This window comes from Ursus maritimus, unplaced genomic scaffold (genome assembly GCF_017311325.1).
Source record: "Ursus maritimus isolate PB19 unplaced genomic scaffold, ASM1731132v1 scaffold_16, whole genome shotgun sequence".
Lineage (NCBI taxonomy): Eukaryota > Metazoa > Chordata > Mammalia > Carnivora > Ursidae > Ursus > Ursus maritimus.
This window is the reverse complement of record NW_024424008.1, coordinates 54,814,093-54,841,109: the sequence shown is the minus strand read 5'-3', so window position 1 is coordinate 54,841,109 and position 27,017 is coordinate 54,814,093. Positions and strand designations below refer to the sequence as shown.

Here is a 27,017-nt window from a genome sequence, read left to right as displayed (position 1 = left end):
CATCACTCCCAAAGTTTCTTCAGATTCCTGAAAGAACTTGAAAGGACCACAGGATCCCCCTTTGGTTCTAAGCTCCTGCTTCCTCCAGCGATGCTTATGTTGATATCCAAAGCATGTCACTCCTCTGTTCACACTGATTCAGATGTGAAATTCAGCTATTCCCCGAATTTCCACAAAGACCCGGCTGCACAAAGTGTTCTGTATGTAGCAGACTCTATTAAAGGTATATGGAGATGGAGACATTTACATTAGAATGATGCAAGTAGTGTTAAATTGTGTCTGTAATTCGTCAATCCTAAAATGTGCAACTTTTCACATTTCAATATCTCTGAAATAAGAATGTGCCTTACAACTGAAGGCATGTCATAGTTTAATTGGCAGGGTCTTTTCTTTCCTGGTGGTACATAAAATAATGGTGCATTTTACAATCAGTGGCATCTTAGATTCAACAGAAAAGGGAATTCTGTTTCTCTGTTTTTAAAAAGTCCTCTGGTGATTTCTACTATTTGAGCTCTACCTTTTTTCCATGGTGTTTTGATTCAGTCTTATGCCCTGTATCACATTTCTTCAGCCCACTTCTGATTTCCGCAATAGTTGCAACAGACATTTCCATGCAGCTCACACTAACAGTTTTGCCCTGAGTGTGCTGAGGGTCTTTGCACTTTCTGCTGCAGATAAATCTGCCCAGCCAAGCGCATTCCCAGGGGCAACCTTCTACTAGTGCACGTCAGGAGCTGGTGGGAAATGCCTCTGCTTCCCTTCCTCCATGGAATAATTTGGGGAGGCTTCTGTAAGCTGCTCAGGAGGTTCTGGACAAATCAGGCCCACAGGGACAACACACCTTACACTAGCTTTTGCACCTCCCCTTTCTCACTCATACTCCCTGGGACCACCTCTCAAATAAATGACCTGCACGGGAGTCCTTGTTTTGGGGTCTGTTTCTTGTATTGTTTTGTTTTGTTTTGGTGGGGGAGGTGGGACTCAAGCTAGGGGTCTCCTTGTACTCTCCCTCCCAGGCTCCCTCTTTTCTTTTGCATAGCCATTCAGCTCTTTCCAATCCTTGTGTCCAGACTCAGCAAACACTCTACTTTTACATGTCTGACATTTTAGCCGATCTTTGAAAGGATTGTTGTAAAAGTTTACCAGATTCTGTCCAGGGCAAGGGGAAAGGTTTTTTTGTTTTGTTTTGTTTTTGTTTTTTCAGCGTGTATTCCTATAGAAAGAAAAACTGTAAGGATCTATGCTACAATGTCGATAATTATCTGAAGATGGAAGGATGGGTGGTTTAAATTTTTTTTCTTTTTGTTCCTTAATATTTTCTAAAATTTCTGTAATAAATAGGTCTTAATTTTATAGTAAAGAAAAAAACAATATTAAATTAATATAAAAATTGGATTAAACTGACTTTTTTCCCTTAAAAAATAACTTTGTTGAGGTTATAATTTACATACCGTAAATTCACTCATTTTAAGTATACAATTCAATGATTTTTAGTTTTAGATTTAGATTTAGCACGTTGGATAGGGACCAAGGGCAGGCCACCCCAAAATGTACCACTTTAGCATTGCAGATTATTTTAAGCTGAAAACAATCAAGGCCCAAAAGACTCAGGAAGAAACTCTGACTTTCCTCCAATTGTGTAAAAAGAATTTAGATAGAGGACCTGCTCCAGGAAGGGACCTATCTCCATGGATAACTACAGTATAATATGAACTAGGGGTGGTACACAGAGGGGAATTTAGCAGTCTGTTAAAATTCCTCCCTATGTCCCATTATTTCTGAATGGCCCAGCAAACATTTGTTTACCAAATATTTATTTTTTTCATCTTCCTGTGCATTGCTTTCCTTCTCTTTGAAATCCCAGACCTCTACACCCTTCTCCTTAGTTCCAGATGACAGATATACCTCATTTTTTCTGACTACCTTTGGTATGTTATGTCTGTGTGGATTCCTCATACATATGCAGTGAAATTTGATTTTCTCCTGTTAATCTGTGTATGTCAGTTTACTTATTTATTTATTTTTAAAGATTTTATTTATTTATTTGTCAGAGAGAGAGAGAAAGCACAAGCAGGAGGAAGCGGCAGGCAGAGGGAGAAGCAGGCTCCTCGCTGAGGAGGACCCTGGGATCGTGACCAGGGCCAAAGGCAGGATGCTTAACTGACTGAGTCACCCAGGCATCACACTGTCTCATGTCAGTTTAATTCTTAGACTGGCTAGAAGACATTTGAAGGACAGAGTAAAATTTTTTCCTCCCCAACATGTGCAACTATCACCATATCCAGTTTTAGAACATTTTCTTCTCTCTAATAAGATCCTTCATATCTCTTGACAGTTAATCCCCATTTCCACCCTTAACATTTCCACCATTTCCACCCTAAGGCAAACATGAATTTACTTTTCTGTCACTATGGATTTGCCTTTTCTGGACATTTCATGTAAATAGAATCATAGAGTCTTTTGTGTTTGGCTTCTTTTATTTAGCATAGTGTTTTTAAAGTTCATTCATGTTGTAGCATGTATCTGTATTTTACTTTTTTATTAGTGTTGGTATTCCATTATGGTTATACCGCATTTTGTTTATTCCTTCACCAGTTGAAGGACATCTGGGCTTTCCCCACTTTTGACTATTATGAATAATGGTGTCATGAACGTTAATGTACATATATTTGTGTGAACATGTTCTGTTTCTCTAGAGTAGGTATGTAGGAAAGGAATTTCTGGGTCAATAAAAAATCTATATTTAACTTATAAAGAAAACTGTTTTCGAAGTGGCTCTACTACTTCATATTCCCACCAGCAGTGTATGAAAATTCCTCTTTCTTCACATCCTTGCTGACACTTGACACTTTCTGACCGTAGCCATCCTAGTGGACAGGAAGTGGTTTCTCATTGTGGTTTTAATGTGCATTTCCCTAATGACTAATGATATTAAGTGTCTTTTCATGTGCTTATGAGCCTTTGTACATCTTTGGAGATATATCTGTTCAAATATTTTGCCCATTTAAAAATTGGATTTTCTTCTCATTAAATTTTAAGAGGTCTTTGTATATTCTGAATATAAATTTTTGCCAAATGGTGATTTACAATTTTTTTCCCCATTCTGTGGCTCATCTTTTCATTTCTTAATAATGTCTTTTGACTGCAAGTTTTTAATTTTTATTTTAAATTTTGAAATAATTTAAGATTCACAGGAAGTTGCAAAGATAGTGCAGAGCAGTCCCATAATCCTTCACCCAGTTTCACTCCCAAATTTTGAATTTTGATTAAGTCCAATTTACTATTTTTTTAAAATGGATCATGCTTCTTGGATTGTGTCTAAAAAATCTTGCATAACCCAAGTTCTTGACATAAACTCAAGGCTTAAAGCTTTAGCTTTCTTTCTTTTCTTTTCTTTCTGTCTTTCTTTCTTCTTTTCTTTTCTTTTCTTTTCTTTCTTTTCTTTTCTTTCTTTCTTTCTTTCTTTCTTTCTTTCTTTCTTTCTTTCTTTCTTTCTAGTAATCCCTGGGGGCGCCTGGGTGGTCAGTTGGTTAAGGGTCTGCCTTTGGCTCAGGTCATGATCCCAGGGTCCTGAGATAGAGTCCTGCTTCGGGCTCCCTGCTCAGCATGGAGTCTGCTTCTCCCTCTCCCCCATGCTTGTGCTCTCTCTCACAAATAAATAAATGATATCTTAAAAAAAAAAAAAAAGTAATCTCTGTGCCCAACATGGGACTTGAACTCATGACTCTGAGATCAAGAGTTTCATGATCTATTGACTGAGCCAGCCAGGCACCCCAGCTTTAGCTCTTACACTGATGTCTGTGATCCATTTTGAATTAATTTTTGTATATAGTGTGAGGTAAGGGTCTACATTCATCATTTTGCATGTGGAAATCCAGTTGTCCCAGCACCATTTGTTGAAGACTCTTTTTCTATCAACTGCCTTTGTAAAAAATCAATTGGTCATAAATATAAGGGTTTATTTCTGAATTCTCAAATCTGTTCTATTCATCTATGTTTATCCTTATGTTAGTATCAAACGTTCAGATAACTGTAGCTTATATTAAAATTTAAGATTAGGAAATGAAAACTCTCCAACTTTGTTCTTTTTCCAAATTTTTTGGCTATTCTATGTCTTTCGAATTTCCATATTCGTTTTAGATATAGCTTGTCAATTTCTGCAAAAAACCCTGCTGGAATTTTGATGGACATTGAGTTGAATCTGTAGATCAGTATCAGGGGAGCTGCCATCTTAACAATATTGAGTGTTCCAATCATTGAACATGGAATGTTCCTCCATTTATTTAAATCATATTTAATATCCGTCAGCATTGTTTTGAAATTTTCAGTTTATAAAGCTTGTACTTCTTTTGCTTAATTTATTCACACATATTTTATTCTTCTTAATACTGTGAGTGGAATTGTTTTCTTAAATTTATTTTCAGATTGTTCATTTTCATATGTAGAAATACAATTTTTTTTCATATATAAATCTTGTATTCTGCAGCCTTGCTCGACTTGTTCATTAATTTTAAAAGGGGTTTGTGTGGATGTGTCTATTCCTTAGGATCTTACATATACAGAATCACATTGTGTGCAAATAGTTTTACTTCTTCCTTTTCTTTCTTTTTATTTTGATTGTATAGGCTAGAACCTCCAGTATGATGTTGAATAGAAGTTGCAAGAGCTAACATTCTTGCATTATTTTTTTTACCATTAAGTATGATGTTAGCACTAATTCAAAAAGAGATATGCCCCCCGATGTTTGTTGTAGTATTCTTTACAATATCCAAAACATGGAAGAAACCGAAGTGTCCAGTGATACATGAATAGATAAAGATGTTGTATATATACACAATGGAATATTACTGAGCCATAAAAAATGAAATCTTGTCATTTGCAACATGGATGGATCTAGAGGTTATAATGCTAAATGAAATAAGTCAGTCAAAGACAAATACCATATGATTTCACTCATATGTGGAATTTAAGAAACAAAACAAACTAACACAGAAAAAAGAGACAAAAAATCCAGACTCTTAAATACAGAGAACAAAGTGGTAGTTACCAAAGAGAGGTGGGTGGGGGGATGGGTGAAATAGATGATGGGGATAAGAATACGCTTGTTGTGAAGAGTACTGAGTAATATATGGAATTGTTGAATCACTATATTGTACACCTGAAACTAATATAACACTATGTTAATTATGTAGGAATTTAAAAAATAAATTAAAAAAGAGTATGATGTCAGCTGTAGGTTTTTCATAGATGTCCTTTTTTAAAAAAAGATTTTATTTATTTATTTGAGAGAGTGAGAGAGAGCATGAGCAGGGGGAAGAGGGAGAAGCAGGCTCCCTCCAGATCAGGGAACCTAACATGGGGCTTGATTCCAGGGTCCTGGGATCATGACCTGAGCCAAAGGCAGACACTTAACCAAGTAGGCATCCCTCATAGATGTCCTTTATCACATTGAAGAAGTTATCTGCTCTTTCAAGTTAATTGAGAATTTTTATTATGAATTGGATTTTGTCAAATGCTTTTTCTGCATCTATTGAGATGATTGTGTGGTTTTTATGCTTTATTCTATTTTTAAAAAATATTTTATTTATTCATTTGACAGAATGAGAGAGAGAGAACACAAGCAGGGGAAGTGTCAGAGAGGGAGAAGCAGGCTCCTCGCTGAGCAGGGAGCCCAGTGTGGGGCTCAATCCCAGGACCCTGGGATCATGACCTGAGCTGAAGGCAGATATTTAACTGACTGAGCCACCCAGGTGCCCCTCCTTTATTCTATTAATATGTTATATTACATTAGTTCATTTTATAATATTAAATGATCTTTACATTCCTGGGTTGAATGCCACTTGATCAGAGTGTATAATCCTTTGTATGCGTTGCTGGATTCAGGATCAATCTGACTTTGGAAGAAATGCAGAAATTAGTCAAATGAAGTGATCTCTACAAAATCTTTTTGGTTTTAATGATATTCTTAAAAAATCAGAAAGTTCAGCTATCAGTATCTTTTATCATTAGGATCAGTAACCCAAAAGATTGAAAGCACTTCTATTGAATATAATCTATGTTGCAACTAACAATGTAGAAAGTGTTTTGAAACTACGCATTCTTTTAATGTTATACAAATATTTTATTAACCTGGATAAGGAGGAGTCAACTCAATTTTGTGAAATCTTTTTATTCATTTTTTTAAAGATTTTATTTATTTGGGGGAGAGAGAGAGAGAATGTGAGCAGGGGGAGGGGCAGAGGCAGAGGGAGAGAAAGAATCTCAAGCAGACCCCATGCTGTGTGTGGAGCCAGATGAAGGCAGGGCTTGATCCCACAATTGTGAGATCATGACCTGAGCCAAAATCAAGAGTTGGGCACTCAACCGACTGAGCTACCCAGGTGCCCATTATTCATTTCTTAATGGTATCTCTTGAGACCATTGTTCATTTTATTTCATTACTACATTTATAGGCTCAAAGTCTTACAACCTTTCTGAAAGACAAAAACTCGGAAAATTCAAACTGTGCAATTTTAATATCTAGCTTTTGTTTTGAACAGTGAACATAATGGACTTATCCCCACTTTCATCCTTTTTTTTCAAAGTGAGTTTGAAAAGATCTTTCTCTTTTTGACAAGCTAGAAAGTATCCTTGGTACAATGAAGACTCAAATTGTATCTTATCGTCATGTCCTGGAACACTTCTCTGAAAGAATATGATGTCATTTCCTTCATCATTGATACTATTGGGAGGACACATTTCCTATAGAGAAAAAAATATATATTATTAAATTTTTTAAGGACATGAATATTTTGAATATGTGTGGTTTATTTTGAAGTATATTACTGCACAGAGCTAAAGAAGTTTTTATTCTCAAGAGTTAAACAAACAAACAAACCTTTCAATATAAGAATACTGATCTCCTCTCCCTCTTAATTCCTAATCTATTCTCCCTGTTTACTCTGGCTTTTCCCACCACTGAATGCACATTCAGGTTTAGGCCTGTAGTTTCTTCCAATTTATCCACCAGATAGCTTCCTCTTCTCCTCTTCCCTGAGTGGAGTCTATATCTGGTCAAGACAAAGTAGAGTTCTATCACAGACCACCTGTTTGTGCTAAAGTCAGTTCCTGTCTTCTTCAACCATTCACAGGTAAAGACATTGATGACTTCCTCCCATAGGCATAGGCTAGCTCTTGTTTCTGAGCCAAATGTGAGAGAGGCTGAAAGTGGCAGGCATCTCAGCTTCTTCCTTCCTTCAGTGGAGCCTGGGACTGAAATGTGCTGTAAATAGACCCACTGCTTGTACTAAGGCTACGTCCTGGGTTCCAGTGTAGCCCTGCTTGTTGGCTTAGACTTAGCCTTAGCTTATTGGCTTTTTCTCTGCCAAGCACTCTAGTCCCGTAGTAGTCCTGAATTTCTATGCTGAATTTGGCTGGGCTCTGCCCTAAACCAAATGCTGATTCCTATATCCTTCAGCCACAGCATAGGGTTTCTCATGGATAGCTAGATCACTTGAAACTATAATCCTGCTAGTCACCCAACTAACAGTACTGCCTACATTTTTCCTATTATCGCATCATACCTACTTTTCAGGATGGACTAGAAAATGTAAGGACCCCCAAGGTTCTTTCCATGTTAATCCCAGAGCCAGCAGACATTTTTAGCTTAACTTTGACCCCCTGGTAGCAAAGATTACCATGATCCTGTCTAAGGACTGATGGAGAGACCTCCAGACCCAAAATAGCATTCCAGCATCCTCCCAAGATGCCTGAAAGAATCTGGGGGGGGGGGTACCTCCAAACTTCTCAATCAGTTGTGGAATTTGCAGTTCTACCTCTTTTTTTAAAAAAAGATTTTATTTATTTATTTGACAGAGAGACAGCCAGCGAGAGAGGGAACACAAGCAGGGGGAGTGGGAGAGGAAGAAGCAGGCTCCCAGCGGAGGAACCCGATGTGGGGCTCGACCCCAGAACGCTGGGATCACACCCCGAGCCGAAGGCAGAGGCTTAACCACTGAGCCACCCAGGCGCCCCTATAGTTCTAACTCTTGACCTTTGTCCTTTATCAACAAGCGAGAGTCCTGAACTGATGACAGTATAAACTAGTTCACCCCAGGTCATATTTCTGCAGCTGTCTACGATATACCAGAATTTAGGGAGATCCCAAGCTGGGGAGCCACTCTGGGACTAAGCTAAAGTCTAATGTATAAGTGATAAAATCATCCTTAGCTAAAACTTCAAAAGCTCTAGAAATACCAGAGAGGGATAAACCTTTTAGATCGAACCTAGTATAGAAAGTTATAGTGAAGGTGGAGGTGTGGAAAGGTAGAATAGGTGATCTTGAACTAGTTCAGTGTCCTATTTCAGAACAGAGGCATGGAAGTCTTGGGGCAGTAGCTCTCCTTGGCTTTAGTGTTGACTATTCACAGCCCTCATAGGGAAGGTCACAACAAATGGATGTGGAAACGATCCCAATGACTTTGGGGAACCCTCAACTTGGAAAGCCTTACCTGGTGAGACTTGAGTGCTCCAAGGGCCTAAGGTATTCTTTACATCAGGAGGGGTCGAATCTGAACCCAGGGGAAGGTAACTTGACCTAACATCTGTTGGTTTGCTCCTCTCCCAAGTGCACTAGTAAGTCTGAGAGAATCCTGACCATGTCTGAATGTATATACAAGAAACAGACACTGACTAAGTTTGGGTTCTTGCCCAAAGGAAAACAGGGGTAACCGGAAGCACTAGGACTTTATAGCTAGTAACCAACCCAGAAAGGCAAGCACATAATGGCAGCCAGTTGTGTCTTACTATCTAGAATTTGGTCTATATTTATAATCACTGCTAAGATCCTTATTAATGGGTAGAAAAGAGATTAAAGAGCATGAGCTAAAATGGGTCTTAACCCCCTCCTTCCCTCCGCCCCCCACTAAATATTGACTGAGTCCTTCCAGAAGCACATTTGTTATGAAGTTAATGAAGCTTAAATGTCGGAGCCCCTCACTTGTCTTCCTAAGGCCCCTTCTTATTCTAAATAAAGCTTATGCCTTTGGTGATTTTATATTCTTTTTCTTTAAAAGGGCTGCCCAAATTGTAGAGGCTTCAGGCTCCCCTGCACCTGGATTTGCCTAGTTCCTACTCTATGCCAAGCATTATTTCCATCTTCTTTTTTTTTTTTTTAATAATGATTTTTTATTATATTATGTTAGTCACCATACAGTACATCCCCGGTTTTCAATGTAAGGCTCGATGATTCATTAGTTGTGTATAACACCCAGTGCACCATGCAATATGTGCCCTCCTTACTACCCATCACCGGCCTATCCCATTCCCCCACCCCCTTCCCCTCTGTAGCCCTCAGTTTGTTTCTCCCCAGTCTCTCTCAACAAGAGTCCACAGGTCAGGCTTATACGTTTCTGAATCTGCCTCTGCTACTGAATTAGTTTTCCTCTACCCCATAAGGTTTGAGCTTAGTCATGTTCCTCCTTTCCTTCTGATTTTGTTGCTAAATAACAACATGCTTAATCCTCTCCAGCCCATTTGTCTGCCCCCAGACCTAGAAAGCCATTAGGATGCCTAAGCTTCCCACCTGTTGGTCAAAGTGTGGGCTCCAAATTGCCACCTGAAGGGGTGCCACCCTGGCTGGAAGGGGATGGCTAAGGGATTTGTTTGGAGGTATTTGTTGCATACACAGTAGTCTTACTTGGATCATATATTTTTAATTAATTAATTAATTTGAGAGAAAGAGAGGGAGACAGGGACTCTTAACCAGGCTTCACACTCAGCACCGAGCCCAAGGTGTGGCTGGATCTTGTCCCTGAGATCGTGACCTGAGCTGAAATCAAGAATTGTATGCTTAACCAACTGTGCCACCCGGGTGCCCCGGATTATATTTTAAAGTGGCTTTTTCTTCCTTTCCACGTTGCCCCTTGGCACGTCCGCTAAGGTCATAACTAACTTTCGGTAGGCACTGGGTGATCATGGAGCAGTTCTTTATTGGCAAATCTCCGCTTAGCAGGTCTTTCACACCACGGGATTCACCTTTGAAACACTTGTCAACTTATGAACATCCCCTGACTGTTCTCAGTGGGAGGAAAGTTTTCTGGGTCTAGTCTGTAGCTATAGTTAATGGTTGTTTATCTGATAATAATGGAGAAAATAAAGAAAAATAATGGAGAAAAAAGAAAAAAAGCAGTGGCCAGAGATTATTTATACCTGGCCCTGGGATACATGATACCCATCGCTTTTACACCTGATCTTGTTGATTTTGTTCAATTAGATTAACATTAAAGATAACATACATAAATGGGGCTCCCGGGTTGCTCAGTTGTTTCAGCGTCTGACTCTTGATCTCAGGGTTGTGAGTTCAAGCCCCATATTAAAATTTATTTATTTACTTAAAAAGTAAATAAGAAAATAACATATTATCAATTGAAAGCTGAAGGATATAGCCAAGACTTAGGCTAAGAAGCAGGAACAAAATAATTAAGGATTTAAATATCATCATAATTTACAAAGTAGAAGGCTTACAGAAGGACAGTTAGCTTCATTCCGTGTGACAGGACTCATTCTGAAAAGTCACGTGCCATTCTTCAATATACATGATAATTCACGTCTGTACTCTAGATTCTTACTTTATCTATAGGTTGATTATTCAGAAGACTCAGGTTCGGAAACAAGTCTTGTGACCCTTCCTCCCTAGAGCAGGCTCAGAAAAAGCATGATGTCATTGCAATAAGTTAGACAGTCTGACAATTTTTAGTAACTATCCATTCTAAGGCTTCTCTGCTTCTTGCCATTCTTGTTCTGGATAAAAGTTTGGGCTGAGGATATTTGGGTTTTTAAATTTTTCACAAAAATATGACTAAAACCAATTAAGTCTCAGTCTTACCTTAAAGGAAATAGTTTTGTTCTTACAGGAGAGAGTAGATATTTTCTTACACTTCACAGAGATGGTTACCGCCAGACCTCTAGTGAGGCTGTCTTTATACATATATATGATAAATACAGTATGGGGTGCGTTATCTGAAACAAACATTAATAAATGAGAACACTAATTAGAGGAAATTTTGTAAATAAGTATTTATGAAAATTAGCCTAAGGATAACCCTTAACAGACCCATTACCATTACTCTGAGATTCAGCCAGTGAAACGGGCGCCCTGCCAGTCTTTAACACATTCACAGTCTGTATTATAACACAAATGCTGCAACTTTTTGAGTGTTTTACAGATACTCTGAGTTCATTAAAAGATTGTTTTTAACTTTTAAATGCTAAATAGAACATTTAAAAAAATCTGTTAAGGTAAAAACTTAGTCTTTTTTCAGAAGTGCACATTCACTGTTTCAACTCTGCCTCAACTCCGATGTTTGGAATTCAAACCTTGGACGGCACAGTAAACGGATTCACTCTGTAAGGCACTCTAAACTTCTGGTGTAAGACTTACTTGAGATGCTTGTGTATTTATTTTTAATTATGAGTTTTGAAAATGCCGTCAGCAATTTCAGCTCTAAGCAGCAGGTAATAAGGATCCATGTAGACATCCTATATAGTTGATGCAATGACGGTGAAGGGATTGGTGACCCACATGTAGGCTCACAGCATGACCCCAGCAATGTCTTCACTGCATCAGGTTTTTCACCCCAGCTAAAAAAATGTGGGATACCCTATTAAGTTTCTTAATTATTACTCCTAGGACTTTTCGTCTGAGGATTAGGTCTATCATAGAAAAACAGAGGTAGTTAAATAGAACGGGAAGAAGTAGCTTGTCACTTTTATGTTACAAATCTATATTAAAAAAAAATACCTGTACAGTCAGAATCAGGCATATCCTCAAACACGGGTTGATTTCCCTGGTTAACGAAGAGAACTTGGTCGTTCAAATTTCGTATGATTGAGAGTTTAGGTTCAAGCTTGCCAAAGTAATCTGATTCCAGGCTGTCTACAATGCACATTAAATTTCATTTAAAAATATGTTTTTTTCTTTCCCTCTAAGTTTACAAATAGCATACTATATATTTCAGTTTTCAATAGCTACTAATCATCATCTTCTGGTACAGAACCAGCGAGGGCAAAGTTGCACTACTCTACCTCTATAGTCTTATATTCAAATATCCTATTTTCGAACCACAATTTCCCATCCTTTTAACTTTCTTAAGCTTTTTCTCTACTTCAGAGTCCTCCTGCCTCTTAAATTTTCTCCCTGTCTAACCTCTTCCTGTCTTGCCTTTCTTCTCTATGCAGCCTGGACCTCACGGCTCATCATTTTATCTCCCCTTTTGCCAGTGTCTTAAATCCCGAATTTATTTGTCCTCCTGCTACAAAACCCCAAGCCTGGCTGCTGAGTGCTGCCGGTGAACAATCACACACATGTACAAACTGGCATCGTCAGAATTTCACCGACTGTCAATGCTTCCTTTCCGTTACAGTTCAGTACTCTTCCGTAGTCCAGAGCTGCAATTCCAAACGTTCTCCTGTCTCCTAAGGATCTCTACACCGTCACTTCTGCTTTCGCTTTCAGCAGATGATTTCCTGCCACTCCACTTACAAGTGTAACCGTGGCACCACTAGTTATTTCCTCTACCCGTCTTGTCCCAAGGGGAAGTGTGGAAAAGGTGCCCCTTCTGGTGTCCAGGGCTAACCCCGTCTGTGCCCTGTATGCATCTTCTACCAAAGCCTTGATTTACCAATCATCCCCTCTCTTCTATCGACCCAGCCATTCGACTTCCTGGATCTTATTCTGAAGAAACAATCAGACAAATGTGTAAATATTTCACTACACAAATGCTTATAGGAGCATTGTTAATAATAGCAACAAACTGGAAACAATTTAAATGCCATCAATTGGGGATTGATCAAAAACATTTTGGTATGTCCTTACCACAGAAGATCACAAATTGAATATAACTATAATTATCCATTGCCATGGAACGATGTGCATGTGTATTTAAACTAGATAAAGAAGCTTAGGTATAGTATAACATATACTGAAAGATGTATAGGAATATTGCACCAAAATGATAGCAATGATTATTTCTGGGTTATTTTCATGTTTTTCTTTTTCTTATTGTTCTTAGCTTCATTGACTAAAATTGTTTATAATAAGCATATTATTTTTATAATAAGAAAAACATAAAGCTTTTTTCACTTTGAGATTTAAAATTTCTCTGTCAACCATATTCCACTCTGTCGCTGGCCTTGTTTCTCTCTTCCTTCTAATAGCCATGCTTCTGGCAAGAATTGTCCGCATCACTTTCTTACCATTCACTCTTCTAGTAACTGCAGTCTGCCTCTGCCTCCATTTCTTTTTCTTTTTCTTTTTCTTTTTTTTTTTTTAAGATTTTATTTATTTATCTGAGAGAGAGCGAGAGAGAGCATGAGCTGGGGGAGAGTAAGATGGAGAGGGAGAGGTAGACTCCCGGCTGAGCAGGGAGCCCGATGCAGGGCTCCATCCCAGGACCCTGGGATTATGACCTGAGCCGAAGGAAGACACTTAACCGACTGGGCCACCCACGTGCTGCTCTGCCTCCATTTCTCCATCAAACTGCTGTCACTGAGGTCACCAAATTCTCTGTTGCTAAATGTAATAAAGATTTTCCAGCCTTTGGTTTTCAAGGCTGCAAAATCCAACAGGGTGCCTATTACCTCCAGCTTGAAAGGCCCTCCTGAGATTCTGTGTTATTGTCTTGGTTTTTCTCCTTCCGCTTTGGTTACTCTGCTCTGTTCTTTATTAGTTTCTTTTTCTACTACATCCTTTAAATGTAGTTATTTCCTCAGAGTTTAGTCCTTGGCCTTTACTTTCTCACTCTTCACGTTTCCTCTGATTTGTCTTTTTATTCCTATAGCTTCCGATGCCATTTCTAATCATAAGCCTCCTACATCAATATAACCAGTCCAAATTTTCATCTTGAGCTCAGAACTATACGTCCAAGGGTCAACTGGGCATTCCCACAGATAAGATCCAAAACTAAATTTCTGTCTTCCTCTTTGCTCTGCATACCTCTTTACCCTGCTCTTCCTCTTGTGTTTCCTATTCAATGGAATGGTACAAATTGTCTAAGAGAAAAAATGTAGCCATCTTGTCTTCTGTCTTTCTCTCCATCTCCTTCTAAATCCAGCCCCAATCATGTCCTGTTGATTCTTTCAAGTATTTCTAAAATCCCTCCATAGCTCTTCATTGGCACCCACTGTGCCTACCTTAATTCATGTCACCGTCATTTCTTACAGGGACTGCAATAAGAGCCTCTTAATTGGCATCCCCCTTTTTTTGTCCACATATCAATTCTTTTTTTTTTTTTTTTTTTAAAGATTTTATTTATTTATTTGACAGAGACAGAGACAGCCAGCGAGAGAGGGAACACAAGCAGGGGGAGTGGGAGAGGAAGAAGCAGGCTCATAGCGGAGGAGCCTGACGTGGGGCTCGATCCCATAACGCCGGGATCACGCCCTGAGCCGAAGGCAGACGCTTAACCGCTGTGCCACCCAGGCGCCCCCACATATCAATTCTTTATACTGAAGCCAGAAGCAATTATAATTCAATTTTAATTGAAGTTAAAATTCAGAGAGATGATCATGTTATCTCTGAATTTTAATAAGCCACATAACCACCCAGAATAAAGATCCTATTTTCAGATTTCCTTGAAGTTGGTGTGGCCACATGACTAAATTCTAATGGATGGAATATAAGTGCAGTTGATGTGTATGACTTCCAAGTAGAGCCTTTAAAAGGAATGGGGCCGTCTTCCTCTTACTTTGAACCCTTTCTTGCTAGCTGGGAATGTGGACCCAGGAAGTATGGTAATGCTTTTCAAGTACGTGAATGAGTTCATCAGCTTAGGGATGCTGGAATAACAAGAGTGAAGAAACTTGAGATCCCATCATCACCAGGCAGTATCTAGCCATACTATCCTGAACTACCTACTTGGACTTGTATTTGACAGATGCATTTTCTATCTTATTCCGTTACTATATTTTTGGATCTCTTTGTTACAGCAAGTTACTCTGTATTCCAGATCATATATATTGTGCTTAATGAGTCCCCATTATCCCAAAGATAAGGTCCAAATTCCCTATCTTGGAATAAAAGAACCTTCTTTATCTGCACCCTATTTATCATTCTTCTCTCACCATTCTCCTACTCCCATTCTGAGTTACTTTTCATTCCTCATAGGTGCCATGCTTTCTTTCATATCTTGGCCTTTGCATATGGTCTTCTCCCTGCCTAGAATACTTTCTCTTGACTAACTCCTATTCACTCTTCAAATCTATCCCTCCTTCAAAGTGCCCTCCCAGAATCTACTGGACTGAATTAGGTGCCCCTTCTATGCGTTCCCATAGCATCCTATGCCACTGTAACACTGGACATACCATATTACAGTTGCCTTCCTGATGTGCCTGCTTCTTCCTGTAGGAACCATGTTTTGTTCACCATTGTATCCTACTGATTAACACAGTGCCTGAGATACAGATGCCAATATTTATTGAATTAAATAAATGGAGAGTAAGGCAATCTTAAAGACACATGTCAATTATATCTCAATAAAGCTAGGGGGAAAAAGAAATGTGAAAAAATAGTATTTTTTCAAAAAAGTTGCTATCTTCTATTTTTAGTCCAGTAAAGATTACCTTAAGAATGGGGAAAATGCTATTTTTAAGGAGAAGTATGAGAAACTAATGGCCTTTAATAATCTGGGGGTCTGTTAGAGGATCACAGGCCACACATGGGCATGATCCTACCTGAATGCCGGAAGGACAAGTACTGGGTGCATTTTCCTCTTAGTAAGACTCAGTGATTCAGCCTCATAGTTCTGCTTGCTCTACCCTTCCCCATCTCCTCTATTAGCAGAATTCTCTGCCCCCTGGGAGCCTCCCCCGCTCCTTCCCAAAACATTTCTGAGAGAGAGGGTTGAAGAAGGAAGATTTTCTTGACTTTGGACAATTCTCATGCTTCAATCACCTTTTCTTCCAGAGAATTCATAACTTCCTGCTAATCGCAGGATCTGTGTAACAGGCAGTGTCTACTTTGCAGATTCTAAGAGCTAGAGAATTTCCTAAGGTGTAGAGAGAAGCATATTTTGCTAGAGGTTCTTCTTTGTATCCCTTACGGTCATCTTTATTCCAAGGATATGCTATGGAGTCCACATTCCTTTGTGGGAAGATTTGCTTCTCAAATATACTGGTACCAGTTTCTCTCAGCTGAGAGTGGTGATATGGCTGTGTCTGAGAGATACTTGCTAAAGTAGTTGCTTATTTTACAAAGAAAGGGAAATAAATTTATACTTTACCATCATTTTCAGCTAAAAGGGGAAAAAAGAGAAACAAAATATGTTAAATTCTATATTTCAATTCAGAATATCTTTTACCCTACCATTTCATTACTCTTCTGTTACTCCCCAATATTTAACTATCTTATCTTTGATGGCCTTTGTGGGCCTCCATCAGAAATATTATATACTCATCCCAAAGGTCCCATAATATGAAGCTCTTTAGACTTACCGTGTTCTCAGGTATGTTAGATATAGAACTTATATCCAGGGTTTATAAATTCAAATTTTCAGTTAAAAGGAAATTTTATAAAGTGATAGATCCACTCTTAAGTTTGTTGTTTAAATGGAAAGTCACCTAGGAACTTTCAAAGAAGCTTTCAAATGAAGCCAGCCTTTCAAGTGAAGCCAAACTGTTCATCAAAGATGAATCATTAGAATGTGTTTTAATTTGTCAAATATATTTACCTAAAATGGTATAACTCACTCACAGAATCCTAGATGTAAGGTATTTCTTCTGTAATTTGCCAATTTGTTTTGTCCCCGAATGTACCCAATTTTGTGGGATTTTCATGATGTGTACCTGAAGCCACCTTATGAGTTGGCTACTGTTAACTAAAGTGTCAGGACATGTGGTGGGACGAGTTGCTAGGATGTTGGACATATTATGGTTAATTTCTAGAGGCCCAATATTTGTTTTTTTCCAGAGAAGAGGGTCACTAGTATTACAATGGAATTTGGTGACAAAAAAGAGGAACTTAATAGTTCACCTCACAACATCTTCTCTAGCTGCGTACATTTATCTGAACCCTTATTTGGCCTATTGCTTTAGGCTTACCTATAAAGTAAAGTGTGTTGTCAATAAGTTTCATTTCCACAAAGTTGATGCAATTGTCTTCTGTGTTAGCAGCCATCTTTATTCCTAATAAAAGCAAAGCATCATCTGTGAAAAGACAGTGGTTTTCCATTTACACAAAAAGAATCTTTTACTACTTACTGCCTTGTACTACTCCAAATTCAGAAGTCAGTGTACCACCCAGTATGCCGATGAACACTTTGGACATGTAATAAATGCTTGGGTCTTCAGCTTATGAATACACATGTTCAGATGTTCTCTTGCAAACCATCAGATATTTGGAATCTAGAAAGCATCTTCTCATAAAACAGAGTTATAAAGGGTGGATAAGTGGTCCACTACTGAACTGAAATATTGTCCTAGTATCTTGGGGGAAATATATTATCAACGTGAGTAAAGGATGCCTGTCATTTAACTGCGGATTGGCTCTATCTCTGTCTTTCAACCAGTGGGTTCATGTGCATGGGAAACTGAAGGTTTGTGACTTCATTGTCAAAGTGCTAAAGGTGCGACAATGATAAAAATGGTGTTTCCTCCTGGTAGTGAGGGCAGGGTAGTGGGGGTGGTGGTGGGAGGAGGCTGAGGGGCTTGGCATCTGGTGGCCGTCTTTCTCCCTACGCAGTAGTAGCTTTAGATCTGGAGTTTGGGTTATAATATGCTTTTTACACAAGTACTACATACATATACAGTGTTCCTGTAAACAACAACAAATAATATAGAATTTGAAAATGTTAAAACTTCTTTTTGCTCTTCTCCTCTGCCCCACCCTACTCCACGCCACTCCAACATAGTGTTTATCGTTCCAGACCTTTGTCTATGAAGCAGGGATTCTCTGTCTGGGAAATTTGTGAACTTGGGTGGTAAAAAAAATTACATCTTTATTTTCACCAACTTCTAACTGAAATTTAGCATTTCCTTCCATTATGGTGTAGGAAACAAACGTATTATTAGTGGTACCTGTAATGTCACTAATAGAAATACATATTTCCTATTGTGTTAAAATACCTTGAGATCTTAAAATAGGGTTTAAACTCCTTACTACTTTGAAATATACTGAAGTTGCTGGTCCTACCAGTAGATTTTGTGATTTATGTGTTAGTAAAGAAGCACATATATATTATATCAAAATTTGTTAATTTTTTTGATAACCCCATTTTGATATAATAGATTTCCTTTATAATCTTAAGTATTTAATGTTATACTTGTAAAAACATTATTTTGAGAAGGGGTCCATAAACTTCACCAGATTGTCCATGAGGGTCCATGACACAGAAATGAGGCTCTACTCCAGAGGTCAGCAGTACTTTGGGTTCCTGAGGGTAGTTATGGTTGGGTCTCTAAGGCAGGTGCTTGGGTCAGTTGTTATTGGTATACATAGGGGTATTTAAGTCGAAGCTCCTAGGTAGTGAACTGACTCGAATACTTTTCTGGCATAGTCTGCTGAGGCCAGATATATATGGTAGAGGAAGCAGGAAATTAAAACTCAGTTAAAAAACTTAATCCAAATTAAGTTAACCCAAGACACTGGTCAGTTGGTGGCTATTTAACAGTTTAATCTAGGTTCAGTTCCTTATACACATACAAATGGAGATAGTTATAAAATTTATACAGATATATAATATACAAGCATATGAAAGAATGGCTAGGGTGGTTTTCTCTACAAACTTTAATATTATGTAATGCACTCATATTTTTGGCAAATAAGTTACCTGAAAAGTACTAAGTAGTATGTGCGGGAATTGGATAAAATTACTTATGTTTACTACAGTGAGTATTTAGTCAATGAGTGAATGGATTTAGAGGACACCGTTGCCTTAAAAATAAGAATATTGCACAATATTTGAAATCATTCATCAGTTAATTATTGAGCATGCACTGTGTGTCAGTAATGGAGCTAGAAAGCTGACAAAACATAATACCTAGCCTCCAATTACTGGTGAAAGACAAATATATAAACAATTACAAAATAGTATAATGAATGCTGTAAGAGTAGGATTTACGAGATCCTCTCTGTCTGCCTGGCAGTGTTGAGGAAGACTTCTTGGAGGAAGTGATAATTGTGCTGGCTTGTAAGAGAGACAGGCATTTTCAAGGCCAGGGGAAGACCCTTCCACAAAGAGGGACCGATGTGAGCAAAAGCCAGGAAGCAGGGAAATCTGAGAGAACATGGCTTGTTTGGAGCCTATTACTGTAGTTAATGCAAATGCAGCCCCATTTTACAGGAAGAAAGCATTTCTGAAGATGTCACAAAATTCAAGATTAACTTTTCCTTGGGAATAGATAGAAAAGTGTGTAAAGAAAGATCCTTGGAGTACATAAATCTACACCAACCAAAGTGTATTCTTACTTTCTTTCTTTGTTTCAACTTTCTCAGCATTATAAATAATGCTTTGCATTGTGCTCTCTCCATACATTCTATCATGGTGGTACTTTGGCCTTTTTACCATTGTTTTCTTGCATCTGACTGTTTTTCCAACTCACTTACTTGGAGGTGCTTTTCAGCACAAGCAGTAATAATACCCCTCAGCACTTTGATAGCATTACTATCAGATATAAAAATATTTAAAATTATGAGAGTAGTGAACATTTAATAAATAGCATCACAATAAGCTGTACATCTCAAGAACTTCTGAGATATCTAAAGAATAGCCCAGCTTTCATAATACTGACATGGAAGTCGCTAATTCTGTCAGGTATAAGAGACACTTAAATGTGGCAAGAGTGTAAATGGTTCACAACTCACTTAGTCTACCAGCTTTGAAATTATGTCATTCTCGATAAACTAATTTGGAGGACTTCATATATTTTCATTTTTCCTGTAAAGTGAGAGTATTATTTTTATATTACATGAGTTGATTCTGCCTAGCTCAATTCACATAAAATGCAACTCGCAATGTAGTTCAATTTGACAAAAGCTCCCAAAGGAGAGTCAGATTATAAAGGCCTTGCTTAAAGAGTTTGAACAGTTTTTCTGGGAAAAAAAAATACTGACTTTCTTTCAGGAGGAGAAAGACATGGTCAAATTTATGTTTTAAAAAGCTTGCCTTGGCATCAGTGTAGAGGATGGATTCCATGGGCCAGACTGGACAGAGGCCAGAAAACAACATCAGAAGCAATTTTAACAGTTAAGGTAACAGTGGATGAAGCTGTAAACTAAGGTAGTGGCTGTGAGGATAAAAGGAGGTTTAAAAGCAGGATTTTTTAGCTGATTGGTTGTATATCAAATGGAAGAAGGAGGAACTGCTGGTGACTTCAACGTTGCTGGCTTGGGCAGTTTGTTGAGTGGTTACCTCACATAACTAAGAAAAAAGGGAATGACAGGCTTGAGTGGAAAATGCGTCAGTTTTGCAAATCTCAGAGAGAAGTATCACAGAAGGCGAGGGGGAAAGGAGCTTTAAAGAACTGCTTGAGATCAGAAGCTGCAGAGCCCACAAGCCCAAACTTGTTCATTGAATTTGGCAGTTAGACAGTTAAGGAGTAGAAGAGTGGGGAATGTGGAGGGAGCAGAGGCACACTGAGAAAGGTCAACAGTAGAATGGGGTGGGGTAGGACGGGGTTAGGGGGAAGGTAAGACAGCAAATACAAACTATTCTTTTAGGGAGTCTGGCTATAAAGTGTAGAGAGAGGGTGGTAACTACGTGGCGGGGGGGTATATAACTTGCAAATTTCCGTTTCTGGCTCCAGACCCACAGTTAAACTGCAGGATATACTAATGAATTATTTTCCAAAACATGCCCAAGTAACCTGTCCCAAACGGAAACCCAGGAGTCCTCGACTTCTTTGTCTAAACTGCCTCATAAATACTGTAGATTATAACTCAGAAATGTCTGTAGAATTTGGTATCTTCTATCTCCACCAGCACTGTTTTTTTAAATTAATTAACTAATTGTACTGAGTAACCCAGTTCTTTTTTTAAAATTTAAATTCAATTAATTAACATATAGTGTATTATTAGTTTCAGAGGTAGAGTTTAGTGATTCATCTAGTTGCATATAACACCCAGTGCTCATTACATCATGTGCCCTCCTTAATGCCCATCACCCAGTTCCCCCGTCCCCCCACCCACCTCTCCTCCAGCACCCCCCAGTTTGTTTCCTATAGTTAAGTCTCTTATGGTTTGTCTCCCTCTCTGATTTTGTCTTATTTTTCCTTCTTTCCCCTGTGCTATTTTGTTTCTTAAATTCCACATATGAGTGAAATCATATAATTGTCTTTCTCTGATTGACTTATTTTGCTTAGCATAATACCCTTTAGTTCCATCCATGTAGTTGCAAATGGTAAGATTTCATTTTTCTGATGACCTGATAATATTCCACTTTATATATGAACCACATCTTCTTTATCCATTCATCTGTTGATGGATATCTGGGCTCTTTCCACAGTTTGGCCATTGTGGACATTGCTGCTATGAACACTGGGGTGCAGGTGCCTTTTTGGATCACTGCATTTCTTTCTTTGGGGTAAATACCCAGTAGTGCAATTGCTGGGTTGTAGGGTAGCTCTATTTTTAACTTTTTGAGGAACCTCCATACTGTTGTCCAGAATGACTGTACCAGCTTGCATTCCCACCAGCAGTGTAAGAGGGTTCCCCTTTTTCCACATCCTTGCCAACATCTGTTGTTTCCTGATTTGTTAATTTTAGCCATTCTGACTGCCCACCAACACTGTTTTAAATCCAGCCCTCATCACTTCCGGCATCTTCTATTTTGATACTCCTTGACTTGGTTTTCTTGCTTCCAGACTCTCCCGGGCAACATACTGTTGCCAGTGTCATTTCTCCTGCCAGGCCGTAACTTCCTGCTTTTGTTGCCTGCAAAACCCTTCATTATTCATCTTTTAAGTCCCCATTCAACACTTTCTTTAGGGAAGCCTCTCTGACTCCTCCATTCCTACCTAATCCTTCTCTCCTCAGTGCCCCCCTCTACCTACCCCTGTTTATGCTTCTCAAATAGCTCTTACTATGCTGAATAGGCTTATTTTGATTACAAATAGAGGTCTGCCCAGCTTCCATCTGAGTTTCTTTAAGATGAATTTTCCTTTTTTCTTGATTCTTCAATACCTGGAAAGAAGCTTATATATAGCAGGAGCTCACTAAATTTTAAATGAATAAATGTTTGTGATGATAAACTGTGTTGCCATGACAACAGTGCGTAAAGGGACTGGTAGAGTTTTTTCTGTCTTAAAACCTTCACTCCATCTGAAAGCCAATGAGAAGGAGAAGGAAAATGAGGAAAATCCGAAACATATATTTTTTTAAGATTTTATTTATTTGAGAGCGAGAGGGAGAGAGAGTGCACGGAGAGGGGCAGAGAAGAGGAAGAGGGAAAGGGAGAGAATCCCAAGCAGACCCCATGCTGAGCGCAGAACCCTATGTGGAGCTGGATCTCAAAACCCTGAGATCATGACCTGAGCCAAAAGGAAGAGTCAGATGCTTAACCTACCAAGCCACCCAGGCACCCCTGAAATATATTTTAAAAAAATAGAGTAACTTCTCCAATATTCTCCCTCTTTCTTTTTCTTTTTTTTTTCTCTAGTGGTTTCTTTTTTATTTCATGTAAGTGTTTATTTTCTTACCACTCTTTTTGTTAGATCTCAATACATCTACGATTACAAGTGTTATGCCTCTATTCACTCCTCCCCTCCATTTTCCTCTTTTGCTTTGTCATCCGTGTTCCTTTGCTTTCTTAACTCTAGTCTATGAAAATTACAGTTCCCATTAGATAAAGATGCTTTGAATATTTCATCTAAAATTCTCAGATAATTGAGTTTTTCTTCTTTAAAAGTTACAAACCGCCTTGGAACCATCCTCCCGGGAATATGCAGTGGCAATTGGTTCTTTGAAACAAAAACAGGTTCAGTTATACAAGACTTGAAAACTAGCCAAAGGCTACTGAATGGTAGAAACTCAAGGTGGAAATTAGGTCACATGCTTTGCAGTCTTGCCTGGGGCTAGTCACTTAATTTTGAGGGTCTTAGTTTCCCTATTTGAACAAAGAGGAAGTTGAACGGTTAATTTTTTAGGTCTTAACCAGCTCCAGCATTCTGTAATTCTAGATTCTAGGTCAAGCTGCAAGGAGAGAACCATTTATATGTGGCAAATATCCTCATAACCACTTCCTCGTAATTCTAACACAACATGTATTGATTGAACATTTATTATATAGCCAGCATTGTTAAGCCAAAGGAGTTTAAAACATATAATTAGATTGAAAGTAAAAGCATCTTGAATTTTAAAAAACAATCGTGTTTATCCTTGCTGTGGAATTACAATTCTGTGGCACAGGCATTGGATGAAATGAGGAAGCATATTACCTAATTCCCTAAAATCAGGTATGTAGTCATCTTTTTTTTTTTAAAGGTTTTATTTATTTATTTTGAGAGAGAGAGAGAGCATGAGCGGGGTGAGGGGCAGAGGGAGAAGCAGACTTTCTGCTGAGCGAGGAGCCCAATGCGAGGCTCTATTGCAGGACTCCAGCATCATGACCTGTGTGGAAGGCAGACGCTTAACCAACTGAACCACCCAGGCACTCCCATAGTTAGTCATCTTGATAGCAGCAAGATCAGAACCTAACTATTCAGGTCTAGAAATCATTTTGTTCTTGAAAATGTTAAAAGAAAAAAAAAAAGAAAAAAAAGTTGCCATTTTATGAATATATGCATGTGCGTGTGGCAGAGTTGGGATTGAAGAAGACCTAGCCAAAATTTAAGTAGTTAATGATAAAAGGTGTATATGTAATCACTGGCTAAATACAGACTCAAAAGAAACAGCCAAAATGCAACTGATGTAGTTGGAATGGCCTCGTGTGAAAAGGAGAATTTAATTTAACCTTAAAGAATGCTTAAGATTTGAATGGATGGAAAAGGAGATGGAAGAACATTTATGTAACCATTAAAACAATGTTGCGTTGGAGGGTGGACTGAATGGAGCCATTTTTTGGACTGTAGTGGAACAATCCTGCTGTCCTGCAGTGAACTCAAGGTAGGGTGGGGTTAGAGAGGGCTTTGGAAGTCACTAGAAGAATGTGACTTTATCTATCTATCTATCTATCTATCTATCTACCTATTTACTTAAAGTTTATTACTTTCCTTAGAAAGTGCTATACCCAGTGTGGGGCTCAAACTCACAACCCCCAGATCAAGAGTTGCACGCTCTTCTGACTGAGCTAGCCAGGCACCCCTGAAGAATGTGAATTTAATCTCGCAGGCAATAGGAATGCAGATTACTGAGCGGGCAAGTGCATTATGAAAAAGATAGAGACAGGCTATGACACTACTGTAAGAATTCATTTAGGAATTCACATAAGAATTCATAATACTCATGTAGGGATATTATGAACAAGCCAGATTAAAAAAGATATTGTGGGGGCGCCTGGGTAGCGCAGTCGTTAAAGCGTCTGCCTTCGGCTCAGGGCGTGATCCCGGCGTGCCGGGATCGAGTCCCACATCGGGCTCCTCCGCTATGAGCCTGCTTCTTCCTCTCCCACTCCCCCTGCTTGTGTTCCCTCTCTCGCTGGCTGTCTCTCTGTCACATAAATAAATAAAAAATCTTAAAAAAAAAAAAAAGATATTGTGGAGGAAGATTTAATAGAACTTGAAATAGCTGGATATAGGCAAAAAGAGAAGAGGAGTTTAAGGGTGTCCTAATTTTGGTTATTCAACTCCAAAATAGAGATATTTATTCAGCTCTTTCCTTCTTATGAAATAAAATTCTCCTGGGGAATGCTATAATTTTGTACAATTGTAGCCCAGCTAAGGGTGTTGATGCAGATTCCATCAAGACTATCAATCTTAGGCAAAATTTTTGTTTGCTTTTAGAATCATGATTCAGAGTGGAGACTCCCTTTGAAGAGGAGCTTACTTATTTTATCGTTTTATTTTATGATTTTATTTATTTATTTGAGAGAGAACACGAGCAAGGGGAAGGGGCAGAGGGAGATGGAAAAGCAGACTCCCAGTTGAGCAGGGAGCCCCCCCCACAACTGAGCAGGCAGCCTGATGTGGGACTGGATCCCAGAACCCTGAGATCATGACCTGAGCCGAAGGCAGACACTTAACTACCCAGGCGCCCCTACGTTATTGTTTTAAAGCAGCGATTCTCAAGGGGCTCATGAGGTCAAAGCTATTTTCATAGTAATTCCAAGATATAATTTGTCTTTTTCATCCTCATTCTCTCACGAGTGTACAGTGCACTTTACCAGAGGCTACATTCTGTGTGATATTGCGTAGATGGAATGCAGAAGCAGGTAGAAATGCAGCTGTCTTCTATTAAGCCAGATATTAAAGAGATTCATAAAAAATGAGAAACAATGTCACTCTTCAGAGTAGATTTTTAAAAATATGTAGTTATCTATAATTAAAAATGCTATTTATGCTAACCCATAATGTGCTGTTACTTTAAAATACATTAAAAGGTCACTATTTAAAAAATTTCTCAGTTTTAATTTCTAATACAGTAAATGACAGCAATACAGTAAGTAACCTAGAGAAACAAAACTTTTTCAGGGTATTCAGTAATTTTTAGGAATGGAAAGAGGCCACAAGACCAAAGAGTTTGAGAACATTTGTTCAAAAGTGATACACTCCAATGTTGGTTAAAAGAGAAAAAGTTTCCACTCTTACTTTGCTATGTTCCCTATACATTGTTACTGCCTGCCCATCATAGTGGTGTCAGAAGACTGAAATTGCTCTCAAACGTTTTTCTAGCTTACTCACTTCTAAACTATACCTCATTTCCAAATAACAGGGAATATTTCTTACCTGTGCTCGATAGTTTCCTATGAGAGGAAGGGATCTGGAAAGTTTGAGGTCCCTTTCTTTTCCTCAGGCTGTGTAGATGGGAAAAGGTGGCAGTCCCTTCAGCCGCTGAAGCCGGCAGCTAGGAATGCAGAAAGCATTGGAAAACAGAGCGAGCAGGCCGTCAGTTCTAATAGCCATCTGGGGGAGGAGACCAAGCCTCTGGGGGAGGAGACCAAGCCTCTGGGGGAGGAGACCAAGCGATTGGGAGAAAGGAGGAAGAAGGTGGAGGGAAGAGACTGTTCTGGCACGCCTTGAACCCGCCTTCAAATGTGGGCTCTTTCCTAGGGCAATAGAACTTGAAGTAATGTCAGAGAGTATGGGTACTTCTTTCAATATAAAATGAGTATTTTAATGAAATAATTTCTTCTGTAAAAGTTGGAGTTCTGGCCCTTCCAAAGCTTGTGTCTCTTTCAGAAGTACTGTACTTCCAAGCTCCCCTCCCCATTTTTAAAGATTTTTTCTTTTTTAGACTTACTTATTTGAGAGAGAGAGAGAGAGAGACCATGGGAGGGGTATAGAGGGAAAGAATCTCAAGCAGACTTGAGCAGGGAGCCCAACAGGGGTTGGTCTCATGACCCATGAGATCATGACCAGAGCTGAAACTAAGAGTCTGATGCTTAACCGACTCAACCACCCAGGTGCCCCTCAAGCCCTTCTAAAAAAGCACCTGCTTGGTCAGTTAGAAGCATCTTTTCTCACATTAATTTCTCTCTGTTTTGAGACTTTCTATTCACACTTCAACACAAAACTTTTTCCTTATCTTGCAGTGCTGAATAATCAGCCCTATTAGAATAACCCCATAATGTAATAATATCAAGCAGAGTAAAATATTATAGCTTTGAAAATAATTAGCCAGAACAAAGTTCTTTGGAGAATTTTTTCTTGAAGAAGTGCTAAATTGTATTACCTTGCTAGCAAGGGAATTAGCAAAGTGACGTTTTGTTTTTGCTTTTTTTGCCAGTACAGAGCCTGTATAGAAACAGAAGGGTTCTAGAGTCAGGAAGCAAAATGCTTCCATAAGTAGCTAATTGGGTGTTTTGTTTTGTTTTTTTAACAAAATAGAGTTTTCATTTTATAAGGTCATAAAAACGTCAGGTCCACAGCAGTGATTACAAAGGAAGCCCATGGTG

At 38.7% G+C, this 27,017-nt stretch overlaps 2 protein-coding genes across 4 annotated transcripts in view; one reads left to right on the top strand and one right to left on the bottom strand.

The window, feature by feature from the left end:
• The window catches only part of SDHD (succinate dehydrogenase complex subunit D), a 112,764-nt gene that overhangs the window by 37,319 nt on the left and 48,428 nt on the right, over positions 1 to 27,017 (top strand). The window lies entirely within an intron of this gene.
• IL18 (interleukin 18) lies at positions 6,497 to 26,021 on the bottom strand. 3 transcript variants are annotated; one of them, XM_008690071.2, is made up of 6 exons: positions 25,849 to 26,021; positions 17,074 to 17,178; positions 16,257 to 16,268; positions 11,780 to 11,914; positions 10,865 to 10,998; positions 6,497 to 6,741 (listed from the first exon to the last, which is right to left on the bottom strand). In XM_008690071.2, exons 2-6 carry the CDS (start codon positions 17,147 to 17,149, stop codon positions 6,520 to 6,522), a joined length of 579 nt encoding a protein of 192 aa, XP_008688293.1. In that variant the 5' UTR covers positions 17,150 to 17,178; positions 25,849 to 26,021; the 3' UTR covers positions 6,497 to 6,519. The 3 variants fall into 3 exon arrangements, 2 of the variants coding, with proteins under 2 accessions (XP_008688293.1, XP_008688292.1); XM_008690070.2 differs by having other exon boundaries at positions 17,074 to 17,157; positions 25,849 to 26,020; XR_005835078.1 differs by lacking the exon at positions 25,849 to 26,021 and adding an exon at positions 10,504 to 10,671 and having other exon boundaries at positions 6,688 to 6,741.